This window comes from Giraffa tippelskirchi, chromosome 2 (assembly GCF_054371585.1).
Source record: "Giraffa tippelskirchi isolate mGirTip1 chromosome 2, T2T-mGirTip1v1.2.pri, whole genome shotgun sequence".
In the NCBI taxonomy this organism is placed as follows: Eukaryota; Metazoa; Chordata; class Mammalia; order Artiodactyla; family Giraffidae; genus Giraffa; species Giraffa tippelskirchi.
In genome coordinates this window covers 175893334-175917438 of record NC_137276.1, presented here as the reverse complement: position 1 = coordinate 175917438, position 24105 = coordinate 175893334, and the positions used below count along the sequence as shown (strand labels likewise).

At 37.2% G+C, this 24105-nt stretch overlaps 1 protein-coding gene and 1 pseudogene across 46 annotated transcripts in view; both read left to right on the top strand.

The window, feature by feature from the left end:
* The window catches only part of GRAMD1C (GRAM domain containing 1C), a 99498-nt gene that overhangs the window by 70688 nt on the left and 4705 nt on the right, over nt 1-24105 (top strand). For 27 of the 46 annotated variants that reach the window (XM_081572164.1, XM_081572174.1, XM_081572157.1 and 24 more), the window contains 8 exons: nt 8595-8732; nt 14409-14527; nt 16196-16338; nt 17388-17491; nt 18936-19112; nt 20605-20662; nt 22521-22631; nt 23034-23139. In XM_081572164.1, the coding sequence (XP_081428290.1) occupies nt 8595-8732; nt 14409-14527; nt 16196-16338; nt 17388-17491; nt 18936-19112; nt 20605-20662; nt 22521-22631; nt 23034-23139 (956 nt within the window). Of the gene's footprint in view, nt 1-8594; nt 8733-14408; nt 14528-16195; nt 16339-17387; nt 17492-18935; nt 19206-20604; nt 20663-22520; nt 22632-23033; nt 23144-24105 lie in introns of all 46 variants that reach the window. The other 19 variants (XM_081572191.1, XM_081572190.1, XM_081572194.1 and 16 more) reach the window with 3 other exon arrangements.
* Nucleotides 8195-8293, top strand: LOC145540009 (U6 spliceosomal RNA; annotated as a pseudogene).

Sequence of the window (24105 nt, the reverse complement as noted above, 5' to 3'; positions counted from 1 at the left end):
AATCCACCTGCAATGCAGGAGATGTGGGTTCTATCCCTGGATCGGGAAGATCCCCTGGAGAAGAACCCACTCCAGTATTCTTGCCTGGAAAACCTCATGGGCAGAGGAGCCTGGTGGGCTACAGTCCAGGGGGTCACAAAAGAGTCAGACACGACTTAGCAACTACACAGCAATATTCCATTGTATATATCTATACCACATTGTCTTTATCCCCTCTATCTGTTGATAGGCACTTAGGTTGCTTCCACATCTTTGCTATTGTAATAATGCTGCAGTGAACCTAGTGGGGTACATATATCTTTTTGAATTAGTGTTTTCATTTTCATCAGGTAAATACCTAGGAAAATACCTAGGAGTGAAATTACTGGATTTTATGGTAGTTCTATTTTTAATTTTTTGAGGAACTTACCTAGTATTTTCCATAGTGACTGCACCAGTTTACATTCTCACCAACAGTGTACTAAGGTTCCCTTTTCTCCACATTCTCACCAATACTTGTTATTTGCTGTCTTCTTGGTAACAGCCATTCTGATGGTATGAGATGGTACCTCACTGTGGTTTTGATTTGCATTTCCCTAATGATTAATGAGGCTGAGCATCTTTTCATGTGTCTGTTGGCCATCTGTATGTCTTCTTTGAAAAAATGTCTATTCAGGTCCTCTGCTCATTTCCTTTTTTAATCAGGTAATTTTCAGTTGTTGAGTTGTATAAGTCCTTTGTATATTTTGGATATTAACCCCTTATCAGATATATCATTTGCAAATATCTTCTGACATTCAGTAGGCAGCCTTTACATTTTGATCATTGTCTCCTTCGCTGTGCAAAAGCTTTTTAGTTTGATTTGTTTATTTTTGCTTTTATTTATCTTGCTAGAGGAGACATAAAAAATACTGCTAAGGAAGATGTCAAAGAATGTATTTGCTTATGGTTTCTTCTAGAAGTTTTATGGTTTCAGGACTTACATTTAAGTCTAATACAGTTTGAGTTTTAAAAAATCATAATGAAAATCTGCATGGTGTAATACTATAAATCTTACTACTTTCTTTAACCACAAAAATAGAGGGGAAGAGAGAGAAATTTCAAAAGTAGTTGTTGTTCATTCGCTTAGTTGTGTCTGACTCTTTGTGACCCTGTGTACTGAAGCATGCCAGGCTTCCCTGTCCTTCACTGTCTCCTGGAGCTTGCTCAAACTCATGTCCATTGAGTCAGTGATGTCAGCCAACCATCTCGTCCTCTGTTATCCCCTTCTCCTTCTACCTTCAATCTTTCCCAGCATCAGGGTCTTTTCTAATGAGTTTGCTCTTTGCATCAGGTGGCCAAAGTATTGGAGTTTCAGCTTCAACATCAGTCCTTCTGATGAACACCTAGGACTGATCTCCTTTAGGATGGACTGGTTGGATCTCCTTGTAGTCCAAGGGACTCTCAAGAGTCTTCTCCAACACCACAGTTCAAAAGCATCAATTCTTCTGCATTCAGCCTTGTTTATGGTTCAACTCTCACATCCATACATGACTACTGGAAAAACCATAGCTTTGACTAGATGGACCTTTGTCGGCAAAGTAATGTCTCTGCTTTTTAATATGCTGTCTAGGTTTGTCATAGCTTTTCTTCCAAGGAGCAAGTGTCTTTTAATTTCATGGCTGCAGTCACCATCTGCAGTGATTTTGGAGCCCAAGAAAATAAAGTCTGTCTCTGTTTCCATTGTTTCCCCATCTATTTGCCATGAAGTGATGGGACTGGATGCCATGATCTTCATTTTTTGAATGTAGAGAATACAGTAAAAAAAAAAAAATCAGTTGCTTAAGGGAAACTTTAGAGCAAATCATGTTCTCTTTACTTTCTTTAAGTTATAACCAATAACCTGGGGCTTGTCATGCTTATCAAGTCATGGAATTTCAAGGTCACTTCAAGGAGTTTTCTTTTTTTTTTAGCTGTAAGATTACTGACATTCAAGTAAGTGAAGTGAGGAGACAGTTGGAAGGGTAGGGTAGTGGCTGACTACTTTCAAATTTCAGGAAGCAGAGTAATGCCAGTGGAGTTTTGCTATACCTTCTTTTATACCAGCATGTTATATTACTATTCCTACCAGAATGTTGGTGATGGGGACATTGTTGTGGTTTGGATCTGTCTGACATGATTGTATTTGCTAGTCCACTTACTGTTCAGCTTAAACTTGGTTTGGAAACCCCTGAAGGCTGTTTACTAAATCCATGAAAACCAAAGTTAAATCCAAGTCAAATCTAAATCAAATCCAAATCCAGTTCAAATCTAAAATCAAATCCAGATCCAAAACCAAACCAAATCCATGAAAACCAAATCCAAATCAGGTTTGACCTTGGCTTGAAAACACTGAAGTATCTTTGGTGAAAACTAAATCTACACTCTTAAAAACATAAGTAAAAATAAAGAGGTTCTTAAAAATTAGAATGTATTAAGAAGACAGTTGTGTTCTTTTGAAAAGATCAATGAGAGGAAGTTTTTTTGAAAGGATCAAGCACCAGGAATGACTAGACTCTCTTAGCGTCCTTACCATTTGTGCCTGGGAAATTCCATGGATGGAGGAGCCTGGCAGGCTACAGTCCATGGGATTGCAAAAGAGTTGGACATGACTTAGCAACTAAACAACAACAGCATGTAGCTGTGTGAGTTAGTTATTCCTGCCTGGCCAAGCCTCTAGCTGTAGGAAGAGCTGCTCTGGCACCCAGTGGCCAGACACATAAGTGATACCAAAATGAGGATTTTTTGTTTGTTTTTGCATCCAGAATATATTTTGAAAACTTTTACACTGATGCCAAAGACAGGCAAAGACACTACAAGAAAATTACAAATATCCTTTACAAATATTGACATAGAAATCCTGAACAAAATACAAGCAAACCAAAGCAGTACATTAAAAGGGTTATATACACTATGACCAAGTGGGATTTATTCCTGGAATTTGAGAATGGGTCAACAGACAAAAATAAATCAATGTGATTTGTCACCTTAATAGAATGAAGGAAAAAAAAAACAAAATCATCTCAATTGATGCAATAAAAGAACCAAATGAGGATTTTTTTTCTTTTTCTTTCTCATCTGCTCTTTTAGAAGGATCCTTAAAAAAAATCCTCATTCAGTTCCCATACAATTCACATTAATGGTAAGTTACTTAAAGAGTAACATTAAAACTCATATAAACTGTGTCTTTATCTACAAATAAAGAAAGAATGATAGTGGTGTAGTTTCTATATTGCATAGGAGCCCTGATCACCAGTTTTTAGAGAATGGAAGATAAAACAAATTGTGTCTCTTTAGTTACACAATTAAACTCCAAATTACCTGCCTTTCTTGCATACCTACCTAATGCATTTTTTCACACATACTCAAAATACTACCAACATTGCTCAGTGGTTTCAGTTTTATTCATGCCAAGGTCCTTCTTATATTTATCTGTCTCAATTTTCCCACCATTTTCCATTGGCCACTTTCAAATTGTTATATTTGAAATAGTATTTATTCTTTATTGGAAATAGTAACCTGCTACTATGTTGAGCAGTATTCCTTTCTCCATTTAAAACACCACCTGCTAGCTTAATATGCTCCAACAGCATGTAGCTGTTGATGATGTTATTTAGATAGGAGGCTTTAAAGTACCATGAATTTAATAAATAAATAATCCCAGGTGGAAATAGTTTATTTCATATACTTGCTTCCTTGAACAAATTTGCATACAAAAGGTATTATTGTTAATTTCTGGTAGTAATATCACAAGGTATGTTTTTATCAGTCATGATACAGAACATTTTATCTAACAGTAGAGTTTCAATGAAATACGAAGACTTTGTATTGAAATACTTATATGAATACAATTTATTTCCTTCTTAAATGTGAACATGAAACTTACTTTTAGAAAATAATAGTTCCAGGACTCTTTAGAGAAATGGCTGCTTGTAGGGTTACGGTGCACACTTCAGTTGTCTCTGACTCTTTGTGACCCTATGGACTGTAGCCCACCAAGCTCCTCTGTCCAGGGGATTCTCCAGGCAAGAATGCTGGAGTGGGTTGCCATGCCCTTCTCCAGGAGATCTTCCTGACCCAGGGATCAAACCCAGGTCTCTTATGTCTCCTGTGATGGCAGGTGGGTTCTTTACCACTAGAGCCACCTGGGAAGGGCTAGGGTGGGGAATATACAAAATGAGCCCAGATATAGTTGCAAGAATATAAAGAAGTGCTTGAAAAAGAAAAAAACAGGCATGTTGAAAGGCCATAGATGTCAACCTGAAAGAGCTTCTAATGGCCAAACAAAAAATAAGTATGAGCAGCAAAATAAATAATGACAGTACTGGATTATAACCTAAAGTATAAACTGACTTTGTAAATCCATCCTGATACCAATGGTTGAATAAATATATAAATGGGAGAGAAAGCAGGAGTCTTCCTTACAGAGCTCCAAATAATATAGGTAAATAACATTTGTAGATCTTTTCCCTTCCAGGAGGTGGAGCTTAATTCTCCTCTCCTTGAGATGAGCTGAACTTAGGGACTCATTTCTTATGAATAGAATATGGAAAGAGGAAAATAATACCTTTGAAGTGGAAAAGCCTGCCAGATACCACCTTGACCAATTGATCAAGGTTAATATCACCATGCTGTTATGTGTACCCCCTGAGTTTGAGGAGAAGGGTACTTCACCTCTGTGGTGTTCATCCCCCAAATCCAAACCCTGGTCTAATCATGAAAAAAACCTCAGGTGAACCCAAATTGGGGGACATTCTACATAATACCTGACCTGTACTTTCAAATGTATTAGGTCATTGAAAAACAAGAAAAAAGTGAGGGACTGTCATAGATTGGAGGAGACTAAGATGATAACAAGTAAGTACAAACATGGTAACTTGGGCTGGATTCGTGTGCAGAAAAAGACATTACTGGGAAAAATAGGAATAAAGTCTACTTTAGTTAATTGTCCCTCTAAAATTATTAAAAAATTAAAAATTAAAAAATATCATTGTAAAAAAATGGCAACCCACTCCAGTTCTCTTGCCTGGAAAATCCCATGGACTGAGGGAGCCTGTTAGACTACAGTCCATGGGTTTGCAAAGAGTCAGACACGACTGAGCAACTTACACGATTTTTTTGTATTTTCCATAGTCACCTATTCATTCAAAAATGGTTATTTAACACTTATGTGCGAAACTTGTAATGTACTTAGGTGTTTGAAATTAACATGATCCCTGCGGACATAGAACTTAGAGTCTAGTGCAGGAAAGAGGCAATAAAAAGGCACTAAGTCAGCAATATCAATAACCTCAGATACGCGGATGACACCACCCTTATGGCAGAAAGTGAAGAAGAACTAAAGAGCCTCTTGATGAAAGTGAAAGTGGAGAGTGAAAAAGTTGGCTTAAAGCTCAACATTTGAAAACTAAGATCATGGCATCCAGTCCCATCACTTCATGGGAAATGGATGGGGAAACAGTGGAAACAGTGTCAGACTTTATTTTTTTGGGCTCCAAAATCACTGCTGATGGTGATTGCAGCCATGAAATTAAAAGACGCTTGCTCCTTGGAAGGAAGGTTATGGCCAACCTAGCTAGCATATTTAAAAGCAGACACATTACTTTGCCAACAAAAGTCCGTCTAGTCAAGGCTATAGTTTTTCCAGTAGTCATGTATGGATGTGAGAGTTGGACGGTGAAGAAAGCTGAGCACCGCAGAATTGATGCTTTTGAACTGTGGTGTTGGAGAAGACTCTCGAGAGTCCCTTGGACTGCAAGGAGATCCAATCAATCCATCCTAAAGGAGATCAATCCTGGGTGTTCATTGGAAGGACTGATGTTGAAGCTGAAACTCCAATACTTTGGCCACCTCATGCGAAGAGTTGACTCATTGGAAAAGACCCTAATGCTGGGAAGGATTAGGGGCAGGAGGAGAAGGGGATGACAGAGGATGAGATGGTTGGATGGCATCACCAACTCAATGGACATGGGTTTGGGTAGACTCCGGGAGTTGGTGATGGACAGAGAGGCCTGGCGTGCTGCAATTTATGAGGTCGCAAAGAGTCGGACACGGCTGAGCGACTGAACTGAACTGAAGTCAGCAAAAATATAATTACAAGTTGGGATAAGTTCTGTGAAGGTGATGATCAGGATACATAGAATACCTATACTTGTTTGCTTTCTTGTGAATATATGAATTATTTTTACAATGAACATGAAAGTTAAAGTGAAAGTCACTCAGTTGTGTCTGAATCTTTGAGACCCCGTGGACTATACAGTCCATGGAATTCTCCAGGCAAGAATACTGGAGTGGGCAGCCTTTCCCTTCTCCAGGGGATCTTCCCAACCCAGGGATCAAAGCAAGGTCTCCCTCATTGCAGGTGGATTCTTTACCAGCTGAGCCACCTGGGAAGTCCAAGAATACTGAAGTGGTTAGCCTATTCATTTTCCAGCGGATCTTCCCAACCCAGGAATCGAACCAGGGTCTCCTGCGTTGCAGGCGGATTCTTTACCAACTGAGCTATCAGGGAAGTCATAATGAACATATATTACTTCTGTGTCAGAAAAACCTATTTCTCAAGCCTAATTGGGCAGTTACCTCACAAAACCTTAGTAAATTGCCTAGTTTCAGTGATTAATTTCTATGCCAAAGGAGACATTACTTGAGACTGCAGTGCCTACCATGTGTATGCTTTTGTCTACACATAGTATTGTTGCAGGAAGGAGGTAAATTGATATCTACCCACTATCCCTAACTTCTCTGCACCTACAACAAAACAGGGAGACAGACCATTTCATGAGGAGTAGCTGGAGTGAAGGCAGAGCTGGAGGGATTTTTCTTTCCTGCTTCTTAGACCACTGCCTTTTACTTTGACTGCTTCCCGTGGCTTAATGTGGACAGATGCGCAACACATAATTCTTAGAACTTGATTTGTGAGCTATGGGGAGCTTTTGTCACAGTTTTCATTCTGTAATGATGGGCATAATCCATGAAATAATAAATAACCCCAGTCCTGAAATCATTAAAATTTCATTTGGATTGCTTTACTCTATTTCCTTTATTCTACCAGACTCCTGTTCTTAGATGTCCCCTAGCCCTGCCGTTTCCTTTAGATTCTTCTGAGTTAAATTCCTTGCACTATAAAATAGGGTTAAGTTTGTGTGTTCTGGAGCTAGAGTGATTTCAGATTCCAGTTCAGTCACTGACTAGCCATGGAGCTTTGGCAATTCTCTGAGTGCTGCAGTTTCCTCATCTATACAATGGAGATGAAGATGTGAATAGCTCTTGCTTCACAGGATTGCTGTGAGAATATGTGTGAATACTTGTAAGTTGCTTAGCACAATACCTGACATATGGTAACATCATAAATGCATGGGCTATTTCATGTAGTGTTTCCCGGGAACATGAGGAGAGGTGAGCCGGTGTTGCTTCTTTATTTTCTACAAAGGAGTTTTCAACATTGCTGTCAGGTTCTTAGAAAAAGTATAGTATTCCATTGGGCTTTATTTAGCTTTGAAGAATACTTTTCAGAAGGATTTCTTTTTTGATTAATTAATTTATTTTTTACACATGTTTATTTTTTAAATTAATTTGTTTTAATTGGAGGATAATTACTTCACAATATTGTAACGGTTTTTGCTGTACATCAGCATGAGTTTGTTATAGGTATACATATGTCCTCTCCCTCTTGAATTGCCCTCCCACCACCCATACCATCCCACCCCTCTAGGGTGTCTCAAGGCACCAGTTTGCGCTCCCTGAGTCATACAGCAAATTCCCACTGTCTATCTGTTTTACCTATGGTAGTGTACACGTTCTTCTCTCCATTTGTCCCACCCTCTCCTTCCCCACTGTTTCCACAAGTCTGTTCTCTATGCCTGTGTCTCCATTGCTTTCCTGCAAATAGGTTCATCAGTTCCATCTTTCTAGATTCCATATATATATGTGTTAATATATGATATTTATTTTTCTCTTTCAGAAGGATTTCTTTTAATGTGTGGTATTGAGAACAGATTGTGAATACAGTGATACTTGTCTTGGGGGAATGAACTTTAAGTTTGAAACATTATTCAGACTAGTAAGATAGTGAGTACAGCAGATATAATAGCCATTCATGTCTTAATATTTACTTAATATGTATGCACATTCAGAAATAGGACCTGCTATGTGTCCCTTGTCACTCTTGAAAGATTCCTTTTTTTAAAATATTTTTTGAGTACTTGGTTTGGCAGCGCATATACTGACATTGGAATGATACAGAGGTTAGCATGGCCGCTGCACATGGATGACACAGAAATTCATGAACTGTTCTTTTGAATGATATATGATATTATGGGAGTTTGATATCATGCAAATTAAATATTTCTCTATCTTGGTTTTTGACAACTGAACTATTGATCATATATAGTTTAATTACTATCTACTTTTATGTATAGTTATACATAATATGTATGTATATAATACCAATTTAGAGTTTTAATAGTGTCATGTAATGTGCTCTGATCCTTGTAATCACATTTAAAAGCCATTTTGTGCCCAAAACAAACAAAATGAAACCTTGAAATTACCTTTCTTTGATTTCTTCCCTTTTTGTTCTGTGGTTTTTGTTTCCCCAGAAAACATTCTTGAGAAAGACCTTCATGGAAGACTTTATATCAACCGTGTGTTTCATATCAGTGCTGAAAGAATGTTTGAATTGCTGTTCACCAGGTCACGCTTTATGCAGAGATTTTCTCATTCTAGAAATATAATAGGTTGGTCTTGTGTTCTTATCTAATGATAAATGTGGGAGAATTTTATTTTCCTTAGAGAGTTTATGTTGTCAAGTGGAAAAATTAGACAGGCTTCGATTTTATTTTGGTGATGTAGAAACTAGTGTTTAGGTGTTTTGGGTAAAATCACATGTAAATAGTATAGTTTTTCAATTAGTCAGATCTTACCTACTATTAAGTTCAGACCCTTTGAGAACTAAAACTCCACTTATTTGTTAATAGAGCAGTTCAGTTGGGTTGAGCCCCATTTAAAAGGATTCCATTGTGGAATAGTTGGATTCTGTGCATGTGTGCTAAGTTGCTTCCATCATGTCCGACTCTTTGAGACCCCATGGACTGTAGCCTGCCAGGTTCCTCTGTCCATGGGATTCTCCAGGCAAGAATACTGGAGTGGGCTGCCATCCCCTCCTCCAAGGATCTTCCTGACCCAGGGATCGAACCTGCACCTCTGTGCCTTCTGCATTGGCAGGTGGGTTCTTTACCACTAGTGCCACCTAGGAAGCCAGTTGGATTCTAGTCGAGTATGAACCAGTATAGTCACTTTGCAAAATGATTTGGTGGTATCTACTAGATACATATAACCTTCAGAAAGGGGTACCAGTGTACTCTGAAAGACATGTACTGCCGTGTTGATAGCAGCATTATTTATAATGGCCCCCAAACTCAAGACAGCCCAAATGTCCACCAGTAATAGAATGGGTAAACAGATCTTTGTTCACACAAAAGAATACTGTATGGCGATGAAAAAAAAAAAAGTGCTGCTACTTCTAACAATACATATAAATCTTATGGGTATACTATAGTATTAAGCAAAAGAAGTCAGACACAAAATAGTACATACTGTGATTTCTTTATTTAAAGTTCAAAACGAGGTAAAACTTAAGTTATGGACATACAAGCAGCAGAGTAGTTAACTGCTGTAAGGACTGCTGTGGGTGGATAAAGACTGGGAGGGAGCTTCTGGGATGCTGGTAAAGTTCTTTATCTTGATTTGGGTAGTGGTACACATGTGTGTTTTTTCTGCAAATTCATGGAGACGAGGTTGCAATGCCTATGGTCTACCTTAATGAAAATATTCCAATTAGGAAGTTAGTTATAAAAAAGGTTTTATTGATTATGTGTTAAAAGTTCTATTTAGGTAAACATCTCAAAGAAGCATATAACCAACCTGAAATTGAATTTATCCTAAATATTTCAAGATATCTTAGCAACTTTGGGAGCATATGGTTTAACTTGCTGTATAAAATTAGAAAACACCAGTGGCAGAGATCCATATAAGCTGAGTCATTTGACATAGTCAAAGAGAGTCAAGTTAAATATAATGTATAATCTAACCATTTTATTAACCATTAGATGTTATTCCTTTATTTGAAACTTTTATGTAAACATAATTACATATTCATAGGTTATAACATTGATACAGACTAGGTATAAAAAAGTAATTTTTTCTTATTATTCATAGTAGAGTAGCAAAGCGATTTCTGATTGATAGCTAGTGTCTTGTGATTATATTAAATGTCATGTTTTTAAAAATCATTAATTTTTTCCTGTTCTTCCAGTTTTAAAAATGTATAATACCTGAGGGATATAAATCTTTCTTTTCACTCAGTAGCTCATGTTTAACATTGTATCTGTTCTGAATCTATTTCGTATCTTCTTGCTATTCATGTCTGCCTAGAGAATTTGCCATTCCAGAAGAGCCGGATATTTTATATCTCTTAATTTTCTAAGATGATGCCTGTTGATATGGTACTGCCATTTTTATGGCTGGAAAGGCCCAGAGGGAACTAGCTATGTTATTTGACGCTGGTACAAAATGAAGGTTTTTTTTTTTTTGAATCACAGCTGTGTTTGGTGTCTGATATCATATCTAGCTTCAGTATGGATGACCGTGTTTGCCATCTGATGCTATAAATGGCTTTGGGAAGCAAAGGCTTCTGGCTTATCACAAGTATAAATAGTTATAGGCATGTTGCCATTAGACCTAGAATTAGTCAGAAGGTTTGCCCCCAAAGAGATAATCTGCTTATGATTGCACACTATTCTATTATCTTCTGAATTTGTTATCTGGTAATCAAAGTTGCATTTCTTGAGAACAGGTTTCAAAGGCTTCTTTTTAAACTATTAAGAGTTTAATGGGAAAATATAGTATAGTCACTTATTTGTGGATTTAACCTAATTTCAGCACTAAAACAGCTACTTCTGGATCTATTTTTTTATAATGAAAATTTATTTTAAATTATTAAGAATAATGATAATTATTCTTAATAATTTTTAATAAAAATCATTTAATTTGAATTCTTTAAAATCTTTGTTTATGGTTATAAGACACTATTTCTATAATGTAAAGCTCAGTTTTAAGTCTTTTTATTCAACTTTCTAATTTTTAAAAAATGCAAATCTTTAGAAAAGTTGCATGAATAGTATAATGAAATCTACCCATCACCTACATTCACCAGTCTTTTTTTATTGTGGTATTATTTCTGCACATAACATAAAACTTACCATATTAATAATTTTAAAGTGTACAATTCAGTGGCATGAAGTACATTCACATTGTTGTGTACCCATCACCATCTATGGAACTTTTCATCTTCCCCAAACTGAAACTCTGTCCCTGGTAAACAGTAATCTCCATTTTCCCCTCTTCCCATCTCCTGATGAACACCATTCTACTTTCTGCCTCTATGAATTTTGCTATGCTTTTGTTGTTGTTCAGTTGCGCAGTTGTGTCCGACTCTTTGGGACCCCATGGACTGCAGTACGCCAGGCTTTCCTGTCCTTCACTGTCTCCTGGAGCTTGCTCAAACTCATGCCCATTGAGTTGATAATGCCATCCAACCATCTCATCCTCTATCATCCCCTTCTCTTGCCTTCAATCTTTCCCAGCATCAGGGTCTTTTTTAATGAGTCAGCTCTTTGTACCAGGTGGCCAAAGTATTGGAGCTTCAGCCTCAGCATCAGTCCCTCCAGTGAATTTTCAGGATTGATTTCCTTTAGGATTGACTGGTTTGATCTCCTTGCAGTCCTAGGGACTCTCAAGAGTCTTCTCCAATACCACAGTTACTATGCTAGCTACCTCATATAAGTGGAATCATACAATATTTGTTTCTTTGTGACTGCTTATTTCACTTAGCATAATGTCTTCAAGGTATGGATTTCATCTCATTCCTTTTAAACAATAAATGCTAAACCATTGTATGTTTATGCCACATTTTATATACCTACTCCTTTATCAGTGAAGTTTTGAGTTATTTACACTTTTTAGTTATTGTGGATGCTGCTGCTGTGAACACTGATGTGCCAATATCTGTTTGAATCCCTGCTTTTGGTTCCTTTGGGTAATACCTAGAAGTAGAAATGGATCATAAGGTAATTCTATATTTAATTTTTTGACGTACTGCCATATTGTTTTCCACAGTGGCTGTATCATTTTACATTCCCACCAGCACTGCATAAAGGTTCCAATTTCTCCATATCTAGCCAACCTCTTATTTTCAGGTTTTTGTGATAATAGTTATCCTAGTGGATGTGAAGATTCACCAGTTTTAAAATTTCATTACATCAAAGGATTCTTGAATTATTTATTTTGCAATTTTTGCTTTTGATTACTTCAACTTATTGTATCAAAATGCCTCATATGTCTTTTTGTATACTGTTGCCATTTTTTCTTGTAATTTCAGATGTTCTTTATATTATGATGAACTTTACCTAGGTATTGGGGGCTTGACTATTCCAAAATGTTGTAACATTCTGGCACGTGATATTCAATAGGCTTGTTGGTAATACTGATGAAAATACAAGTGGAAGAGAGACTTTTATCTTTGTTGATAATTGCTTTGTTGAATAGTGTGCAGTTTTAATGGCAGAATTCAATGATATCTTTAAATTTAGTCACTGGTTAACAAGGAACTATTTGTATAGTTTTTCTGAAACAGGCTGACATATGACCAAAGTGATATTTTACAAAGTATTTTATAATTAATTTTATATCTCTTGTACACCTAAATAAATCATTTTTTAAACAAATTCTGTATTATAGATCCCATGATTTGAGATGTTGCCTGTTTAATTTACTTGCAAAATTTTTCTGCAAAAGATAAGCAACAGGCAGCTTCAGGATCCCTCATTAAATCCCTAGGCTTAGCTGACTGAAAGAAGTTAAATAAAGTTGAATATATCATAAAGTTTTGTTTCCTTTCCTTTGGTGATGGGTAATAGGTTAGATAAAGGCTTCTGTTTTAGGATATTGATGCACAGCAGCCAGATATACTAATTGGCTAAGTCCATTGTGCTAGGTAGGGCTTCCCAGGTGGCTCAGAATCTGCTTACAGTGCAGGAAACCTGGGTTTGATCTCTGGGCCAGAAAGATCCCCTGGAGAAGGAAATGGCAACCCACTCCAGTATTCTTGCCTGAGGAATCCCATGGACAGAGGAGCCTGGCAAGCTACAGTCCATGGGGTCACAAGGAGTCAGATATGACTTAGCAACTAAATAACAACAACAACAATAGTTGTGCTATGTGACTTAGTCAGATCTTTGAATAGAGTTCGTAATGCTGTTACCTGTATTTTCCTAGTGTTAGCTTGTTAAATGACCTTTGTTATATAGTGCTATGTTCTAAAGATGTTCAGTTCAGTTGAGTCACTCAGTCGTGTCTGACTCTTTGCGACCCCATGGACAGCAGCATGCCAGGCTTCCCTGTCCATCACCAACTCGCGGAGCCTACTCAAACTCATGTTCATAGAGTTGGTGAAGCCATCCAACCATCTCATCCTCTGTTGTCCCCTTCTCCTCCCACCTTCAATCTTTCTCAGCATCAGGCTCTTTTCCAATGAGTCAGTTCTTTGCATCAGGTGGCCAAAATATTGGAGTTTCAGCTTCAGCATCAGTCCTTCCAATGAATATTCAGGACTGATTTCCTTTAGGATTGACTGGTTTGATCTCCTTGCAGTCCAAGGGACTCTCAGGAGTCTTCTCCAACACCACAGTATTTCTGTTCAAAGTGTATTTTTGCTCATTGTGTTGTCGCTAAGCAAAAGAAAGAGAATTTTTACAAAATCTTGCCATAAAGACAGAGAGATTTTTCTAGAGCTTTCTTCATATAGAAAAGATTATATAGTTTATTTATATTCCATTGCCCCCTCCTCAACTAAATGTCTCTGCAGAGAAGCCATTAACATTGTATGATTTCTCATTGATCTGATTTCTCCACAAGTTGAGATCAGATCATATTGCTACATTAAGGACAAATGTCTTTCAAGGTCTTGTCCTTGGTGATGGGAGTGTTGAAATGTTCTGTCTCTGATAAGTGGACACCATTACTTCTCTTTGTAGGTACTGGGAACTTTAAAAAGAAGCCCACTGATGATACACTTTTAATTTTATCTTCTAGAGAAAAGAAAAAATGTTTTAATAGACAACAATTTAGAAATAAATGGATCAGAGATGAGGTGTATGTCACATGCAAGAAGAGTGCCTGCTGTGACTTTACTCTTCTTTAATGTTAAATGAATAATACAGTTATAAGAAAGTTAGAACTGGTGACAAATAAAAATTTAAATAGTTCAAAAACTCTCTCTTTTATTCCATTACAAGCCATACCCTTCAAATTTCTAGAACTAACTCTTTTAACTAACTCCTTTTTGCTGTGATTAGATGTAGTATCTACCCCTTGGAATGTGGAACCTGGAGGTGACCAGCTGAGAACCATGACTTACACTATAGTCCTTAACAATCCACTAACTGGAAAGTGTACCACGGCCACTGAAAAGCAGGTATGTCTGTGCTGCCAGTATTCCAAAAGAACCATGTGTGTGGAAAGAGAAACGATGCCTGTCATAGGTCCTAGTCACCAATTTACAAGACAGTTTCAACAAGTGTACAGCAAGACAAAAAAGGGAGGAGAAACTGTTTACAGGTTAAAAGAGTTTAAGAGGCACATAAACAAATCAACCCAATCCTAATTCAGACAAGCCAACTGTAAAAAGGATTTTCTGAGATTTAAGGAATTGTTCATTTCTATGTTCTATAATGGTATGGTTGTTATATTTTAAAGCAAAGAGCAGTTATCTTTTAAAGGGATATACTGAGGAATTTTAGGGAATCCCTTGGTGACTCAGTGGTAAAGAATCCGCCTCCAATGCGGAAGACGTGGTTTCGATCCCTGTGCCGGGAAGACCCCCTGGAGAAGGAAATGGCAGCCCACTCCAGGATTCTTGCCTGGGAAATCCCAAGGACAGAGGAACCTGGCGGGCTACAGTCCATGGGCTCACAAGAGTCAGACACAACTGAGTGACTAAACGGCCACCACTACTGAGCAGTTGATAAAGAAATATACTGATGTGTTTTTGGATGAAATTATAATGGTGGTTAGGATATGTTTTAAAAGTAGCTAGGCAGAAGATGAAGGTGGAGGGAGGGGATGTGGGGAGAGATACAGATGAAACAGGACTGGATGTGAGTTAATATTGAAACTGGTTGATGAGCTGATGAGGGTTCATTGTGTAATGTTCATTTCCACTCTTGTATATGTTTGAACTTTTTCATAGTAAGTGATTTTTTTAAAAAAAGAACACTACTGGAATCTGATTTACAGGATCATGTCAAGGGTTAGGGCCAAATAACTAGATGGCTGCTATGACACATGAGGAAGAGAATGTTAGATATTTAATGCTCTGTCTACTCTGACCAGCATGGCACTGTCATACACTGCGGTTTATGTTTGGCCAGTTTTGTTGAAGTACTGTATATCTTTATGGTATATCTGTTCTACAGAGTTACAAAATATCTATTAACATCTGAATTAGTTTTGCTATCATAGTTTTTGTCCATCAGTGTTCAAAAGGACTTAAAATTTTCTCCTCCAAAGATTTTCAAACATTTAAGAGAAGTTTCTTTTTGGTATTTGAGAGTCTTTGGTAACTTTAGAGGATGAGTAGAATAGGTAAGGTTAAAATGAGAAAGATTTGGCCAGCAACCACTTCAAAGCCTATTTAGGGAAAGCAGTGTTTTGTCTGGTTGTCCCCTTCCTTCATTTTTTTGGGAGTGGTTTTTATTAAACTTTACTGAATTTTAGGGTGGGGTCCTGGCTTTGTTCAACTGAATTTTGAATTATTCCTCTACCAGGAACATTTGAAACTCTTAATAAACTGCTAACACAGATGAGAGATCATGTAGTTCCTTTCTCCTATGCATGCCTAAAATGAAGGAAAACAATTATGCAATGAAATGACAGAGAGACAGCAAATACTATTTCTGCACATCCCTTCTTCTCAATTTGTAGATTACATAGCAACATGGAGGCCCTTCTGGCTTTGTAAAAAGGCTCCTCATGTTTTTTTGGTAATTTGTGAGAAGGAATTCTGGTATACATGTTCTAAGTTGGCAGGGAATTTGATGTATTAAACATTTACATGCAAAAAAATTTCATCTTATTTTGGCAGAGACTGTATAAAGAAAGTCGGGAAGCACAGTTTTATTTGGTAGATGCAGAAGTGCTGACGCACGATGTCCCCTACCATGATTACTTCTATACTCTCAACAGATACTGTATCATCCGATCTTCAAAGCAGAAATGCCGACTGAGGTGAGCTACTGTAAATGAGTGTTTTAGTCAGGACAGGCTACATTATACGCTGGCAACGTATCAATCCTGAAATCTTAGTTGCAGTTTTACACAACAAAACTTTATTTCTTGCTTTGCATGTCCACTGGTGGTCAGCAGAAGGGTGGGAAGCCTCACTCAAGAACCCAGGCTGATGGGGCTTTGACATCTGGGGCTGCACAATCCAGAATATGTATCATTTCAGTTACTATCAGAAGAGAGAGAGCTATAGAGTTGTGCTCACAGTCCAGTGGCCAGAATGGTCCCAGGACCCTGTTTAATGGCAAGGGGGCTGGGAGATTTGAGGAGCACGTGGTGGGCAGTAAACAGCTCTGTTGCAGTGGGAGACTAGAAATGTTGGTGTGTTGAAGGTGGTGCTGGGCCCATCATACACTTGCCCTAGTCTCAGCTAGTGTAGTGACTTTCAGGTAATGTATGACCAGTAGAGATTTTTTATACAAAGCATTTAGGAAATTTAATTTATTTTGAGCCTTTATTGCTATTTAAAGAAAATTCGGAGTTTGAGAAAGGAAAGGAATTAAATGCCAAGTTGATGAAATTATTAGCAGCTCCCAGTAATTTTTTTAAAGAATTCATTTTCAGTAAACAATTTTTTTTTTGTAGTCTTAGTGACTTTACATCCTTTTGGCTTTCCACTGAATTCATTCCTACTTTTAACTGCAATGTTCATGCTGCTGCTGCTGCTAAGTCGCTTCAGTCGTGTCCGACTCTGTGCGACCCTATAGACAGCAGCCCACCAGGTTCCACCGTCCCTGGGATTCTCCAGGCAAGAATACTGGAGTGGGTTGCCATTTCCTTCTCCAGTGCATGAAAGGGAAAAGTGAAAGTGAAGTCGCTCAGTCGTGTCCGACTCTTAGCGACCCCATGGACTGTAGCCTACCAGGCTCCTCCGTCCAGGGATTTTCCAGGCAAGAGTACTTGAGTGGGGTGCCATTGCCTTCTCCGGCAATGTTCATAAATGTGATTAAATCTTGTAAATTAAATATTCTTCTTTCTTCTTTATTCATTAGAGTTTCAACAGATTTGAAATACAAAAAACAACCATGGGCTATTATCAAATCTTTAATTGAGAAGAATTCCTGGAGTTCGCTGGCGGATTATTTCAAACAGCTTGGTTTGTAAATTTCTTGATTTATCTATTTTTGTAAGAATGGTATTTATTAACAGAATGGATGGATTCTTCAATTGGATTCATAGTGGGAACTGGTAGATGGCATTGGAATGACTCTTACTGAAGTGGTTCCAGCTGTTACACTTAAAATTTAAAAACTTATAATTTTCATTGATCTACCAAACACTTAAATAATGCTTATGATATGCCAGATGTTGCCCTATGTGTTTTATAAATATCAACTCATTACAAACCTATAATTTTTTTTTCCCACATTACTAAAGAAGAAATATCAAACCAGAGAGAGCGAGGTTAAGTGACTTTTCCAGGATCACACAGTTAGGAGCTGTCACACTCCCTCCCTCTGCAAGGAGCCAAGGAAGCTGACTGCAGTGAGGAGCTGGGTGACCTGATCATAAACATGCACTGTGCTCACGAAGAAGGTCTGGAGAGTCCTCAGGTGCATACCTCCCTTACTGACGTAGCTCTCCTGGGTTTACACAGGCCCACTTAGCCATGGGACCATGCACATGTATGGATTTGGTGGAGGTGGTGGAGAGGAAGTGATGTAGTTGTTCTGTTTGGATATTCCTTAAAATATACATGAAGAAAAAACATACATATATATGTGTTTTATATATATATATGTCATGTATACACAGAAACACACACACACACACACACACACACACACATGAATGTAATTAATTCAGTTAAAGAAAAGGTTGTGGCCAATAAACTCAAGGTAATTTAAGGCTTCACTAGCCGGTTTGCTGGTTATTTATTTTCCTTGCTTTCTCATTGGCTGGTTCATTATTAAACTCCAAATCACAAGCAAAGAAAGAAACTCAAAGATAAGTTTGGCTGATAGATAATGAACTTCTAATGAAAAATTTGGTGAAGGGAAAGGTTAAAACAATTGAGAAAAACAAAGTTTTTAGATTGTTTGCAGACTTTCTTTACCAGTGCTTCCTTCTTTTGCAAACTTTCATTGTAAATTAGAACTATCGTATGCTGCTTCTTCCTTTGAGATTGATGATCAAGTACTATAATCTATCTTGGAAATCTTTCTAGGGACCCAATGTAAGTGGGTAGCCTGTTGTTTCCATAACTGAAATCTTTACATTGATATTTAATATGGCACATGGCAAATCTGTTCTGATGGTTCCCATCATTAATTAATACAGTTCATTCTTCCTAGAATAATGAAGCCTTGTTATGGGATCATTGTACACTCCATAACTTTTCACTAAGAGTAAAGTTTGAATCTAGGCCATAAGAAACCTGAGTAATAGTTACCAAGGCTTAACTATTAAGTAAAACTATTACATAAAAGTTACCGAGGCTTAAAAAAAAAGCAAACTGAGAACAAAATAACAACCAACCCTTCTGTATCTTCTAGCTCAGAAGATTTCTCCACTATCTAAAGATTATTTTTTCTTTTTAGAATCAGATTTGTTAATGGAAGAATCTATGGTAAATCAGCCCATGGAAGACCCTGGAAAACTTACTGGCCTGAGGAGGAGAAGGCGAACATTCAACAGAACAGCAGAAACAGCTCCTAAACTTTCTTCTCAGCGTTCTTCTGGAGACATGAGTTTAGAGGCCAAAGGGGATATTACAGGTAGCTGTTACCTGGTAAACAAAGATGAAAGCTCTTTTTTTCTTTATAGGTTTACTTATATGAAGCAGAACACGCCTCTTGTTTATAAGACAGGTCAGTTAGGAGTGCTCCTTTTCTCTTCTTTTCTGATAATATTTGTCAAACTCTGAATAATATATAAATATAAAGGAGCAGTTGCAAAATGGCAGGCATGTGGCCAAGAGAAGTACTGTACTGGACCTACCTGGTATTTTAAAAACTAAGCATTTTTATACAAAGACTCAGATCTGACAGCCCTGGACCCACATGCCTTCAGAGCAGCAATCGATCAGCTGGAGCTTAGTACCTGCCTCATGTAACTGAGTGTGTACTTTTGCCAGGTCTCTGGTCCCCATCACTCTCACCTACTGAGGGATGCTTCTTTCGTTAATTTCCTGCCAGGCATTTATAGACATTTGATTTCTACCCTTGAATCTACTACAATGATTGTCTGCTTTTAATCCTTATATACTGTCAGGGCCAGCTCAGTAAAATTGCAGAGATGGAATTTGACTTTTATTATCTCTGCATTTAATTTCAAAGACATCTTGTCCCTACTATATGTAATACCCTCCCTCAGAAATAAGAAGCTGTCATACATCCTCATCCTTCTACATTATCAGATCCTCTTCTAAGGTTTATATCTTCAGTTCAGTTCAGTTCAGTCACTCAGTCGTGTCCGACTCTTTGTGACCCCAAGGACTGCAGCACGCCAGGCTTCCCTGTCCATCACCAACTCCCAGAGTTTACTCGAACTCATGTCCATAGAGTTGGTGATGCCATCCAACCATCTCATCCTCTGTTGTCCCCTTCTCCTCCCACCTTCAATCTTTCCCAGCATCAGGGTCTTTTCTAATGAGTCAGTTCTTTGCATCAGGTGGCCAGAGTATTGGAGTTTCAGCTTCAGCATCAGTCCTTCCATTAAATATTCAGGACTGATTTCCTTTAGGATGGACTGGTTTGATCTCCTTGTAGTCCAAGGGACTCTCAAGAGTCTTCTCCAACACCTTAGTGTGAATATATTTTTCTACCATTTAAACCTAATGGCTATTCAATTTTGGGATTTGGCAACAAAATTTGGGCAACAGAGAACAGGGGAGGATGATTTCAAAAAAAATTTTTTTAAGGAGCGAAGCATTATATGCATAGAACTAGCTCAAATATTATTTGCTAAGATGAAACGTAGAGATCATTCATGATATATTGAGTTGCTTATTTAATTTTAGAACAAATTAATTTGTAATATAGGTCAAATTTTCAGAACTGATATAAGGTTTCTTTTTGTAGATTTGTTTAATATTACTTAGAATATCAGAAGTCAAAGAAGGGTGCAGGGAATTCACCCTAACTCACTGTGTCTTTGCAAATAATTTTATAAAGTTCTTCTCCAGTATTTTTCAAATGAAGTTAAACTTGTACCAGTTGTAATCACAACCCTGAGTCTCAGATAGCCTTCTGTTTTTGTAATTTGCAGGAAAGAAAAAGGAAATTGAAAGCTATAACACCATCCTTATTGTGGTGATGAGTATTTTGTAAGTATTTGTGTTGAGTACTTATTTTGCTTCTGCCCTCACTTATCTTTTAAAGGTTTCCAAAGACTTGAAAATATTTGTATAATATTGTATAGACATTACTACTATTTGACCAATTTTGGCCTACAGAAACAGTAATTTTACATGTTTCAGTCTGGTAGTTTTTGAATGATTTTCAGAAGAACTATTAAATTCTAGGGAATACCAAATAAACATTCAGTAAATGTTTTTGTTTTTTAAGTTAATTTGATTTGTTTCTGCCATCATAGGTTTTTAGGGAAATACCATAAACTTACAGGGAATATTGATACATGCAGGCTGGTAAAATCCCCTAAATGCTATTTTACTCTTATTATATTAGACCAGTGGTCCTTATCCTTTACTATACATAAGAATCACTTGCTAAACTACTGATTTCAGGGCTTCCCTGGTGGCCCAGGGGTTAGGACTCTGTGCTTCCAAAGCAGGGGACTTGGGTTCAATCCCTGGTCTGAGAGCTAAGATCCCACAAGTCATGTGGCATGGCCAATAAATAAAATTTAAAACTAAATTTAAAAAAGTATTAAATTAAACATAAATTTCTCAGCTCCAATACTACAGATTGAGTCAGTAGGTCTTCAGTAGGGATCAAGAATCACTAGTATTCTAAAACACAGTGCATAGGTTATTCTGATGCTAGTAATCTGAGGATTGTAGGATGAGAAATACTGGAGTAATTAGTCTGAATCTCAGCATATTCTTTTGGAATCTTCTCTGTCAGTCATATTTAGACTCCTGTTATCTCCATGGCTATACTCGGATCATAGGGTAGTCCATCAGATTTAATTGAATTAGTTCTGACTGGATGATACGCTCTGGGTGTATTTTTTGGAAAGAAATTCTTATATCAGCCTTTTTTTCTAATTATAGACTTCAGAACATAGAAAATGTTTGTTGTACCTTCAAGTTTCATAAAAGCTTTTCATATTCTGCTTAAATTGGTTTGCTGTGACAATTTTGAATAGTATATATTATCTGTGATCTTTTGTATCACTTTGTAGAAAATTTATAGTCAGATATTAAATGTTGATTTTTATGCCATTTCATAGATTTGATTTTTTGCTACTACCTTAGTTTTCATTTAAGGAAAATCTTCAGGATGGGTAAAAGTGAATACTGTATATTTTAAGGCAAGTCAATATTTTAACAGGAAAAAATAAGAGCTATGATGCCACCTATGTATTTGCATATATATGTAATGAGATACATTCATTCACTTGACATGCTGTTGTGAATGTCAACAAAGTGTATTTGACAAGTAGCATTTTATATATGATACCATTGATGTCTGTTTGCGATTTGAAACTTTGTCTAAGTTGAACCAGAAGGAATTTTTGCTGAATGTGCATTTGTTTTGGCTTCTGCTGGGAATGAGAGGTACATAATGATCTAAGAGCAAATCCATATTGATCTTCATTTCCTTTCTGAAGTACAGTACTATGCATGTGTAATTGCTTAAGACAAAAGCACCCCAAAATAGATCTTGAATGCTAACGTGGTAGATTTCTAGGCTAGTGGTTGCACATCAACACTGTTTAGGATTCCTGGCAGAGAGGAGAGACATCAGGGACAATCCCAACATGCTTATTTGAGGACTTCATTGTCACTAGTTACCTTCCAACTTTTCCCTCAACATCCACTTAATACTTAAAGTTATTATTTCATACAATAAAATAGGAATAATTAATTTAAATAATAACTAATTGGAAACTAGTCTGGGTAATATGCATTTTTGAAGCTTTTGCGTGTCTCTTCTGCATTAGCAATGCTTTAGGTCTGAATGAGAGTGGATTAATCAGGTCTGATTTTCTCTGTCTAGTTTGCTATTGCTAGTTTTGCTGAATGTGATGCTGTTTCTGAAGTTGTCAAAGATAGAACATGCTGCTCAGTCCTTTTACCGTCTTCATCTCCAAGAAGAGAAATCTTTAAAGTAAGTCTTCCCTTCCACAACCTATTACTTCAATAATTCCTGTGCTGCAGAAAATTTAAGTCCAGTTTTAGAGAGTTTGGTCTGCCAACTTCTCTTTAGTCATATACTGTTTTGTTTTACCTGCAAATTTATGGAGCTAATGATTTCTGGAAAAGGCTAGAAGCCATTCCCTTGATCTTTTAAAAAATTTTTTAATTATTTATTTGGCTGTGCCAGGTCTTAGTTGTAGCATGCAGGATATTTTAGTTGCTGCATGCAAACTCTTAGTTGTGGCATGTGGGATCTAGTTCCCCAACCAGGGATCAAACCTGGGCCCCTTGCATTGGGAGCACAGAGTCTTAGCCACTGGACTGCCAGGGAAGTCTCTATTTCCTGATTTTTAAGATGGTATTTTTCTTTCAGTTTAGCCTCTGATATGGTGTCAAGAGCGGAAAATGTTCAAAAGAGCAAAGGCCAGGCCCATCGCTTAAAAGGAGTGCTCCGGGACTCCATCGTGATGCTGGAACAGGTTGGTACCTCTGTGTCCCATGGTACTTAATACTCATCCAGGTGATTCAGCTGCTTCTCTGGCTGTGAGAGAATATTCACTATACCATTCTTTGAAGAAATCCCCCTTCTAGAGGCATCTAACCTTGCCAGTTTCTGGATTATGCATTTTATGTACATAGTTACTTTTATCAATACTTTTTTTAAAAAACTGGAAATACACTATATTTACCATTGCATACCCTCTTTTTTTCAATTAGTAATGTATTTGAAGGTGTCTCCATATCAGTATGTATACATCTACCTCATTCTTTTTATTGATCCTTCTATTATAAGATTTCATGCTTAACATTAGCTCTTTTTATAGAAGTGGTAGATATTGTATATACTGCCCATTATTTTGTTTTTATCTATTAACCGTGTATCAAGGAGATACTTCCATATAAGAATATAAAGCACTTCTTCTTTTAATAGCATATAGAATTCAACTGTACATGTGTGGCATAATTATTTTACCAGTTCCCCATTGAAGAATAAACACTTAGGTTATTTTGGTGTTTTCTATAAGCATTCTCTCTTGTCATCAATATGTGCTGCTTGGTTCTATGAATCAAAACTTAAGACTACCCTTGAAAAATAAAGACTAGTACTCCCATTATAATATAAGAATTGTGTACTTTTCAAGTCTCACTGACTCTTTGGACATGAGTTTGAGCCAACTCAGGGAGATAGTAAAGGACAGGGAAGCCGCAGTTCATGAGGTTGAAAACAGTCAGACATGACTTAAGTGACTGAACAATAAGGACTGAAATAAATATATTTTAGATAATAAGCAAACAACCACTTTTCAGAATTGAAAAGTAGAGATTTCTATAGTGCCTGTAATCAGGCATTGGCCTTCTGTTGGATAGGTTGTCTAGCCTTAGCTTTTCTTTCCAGCTTTCCATCTTTTTGCCTTTTTGTTCTACTTCCTCAGAAATTTCCTCAT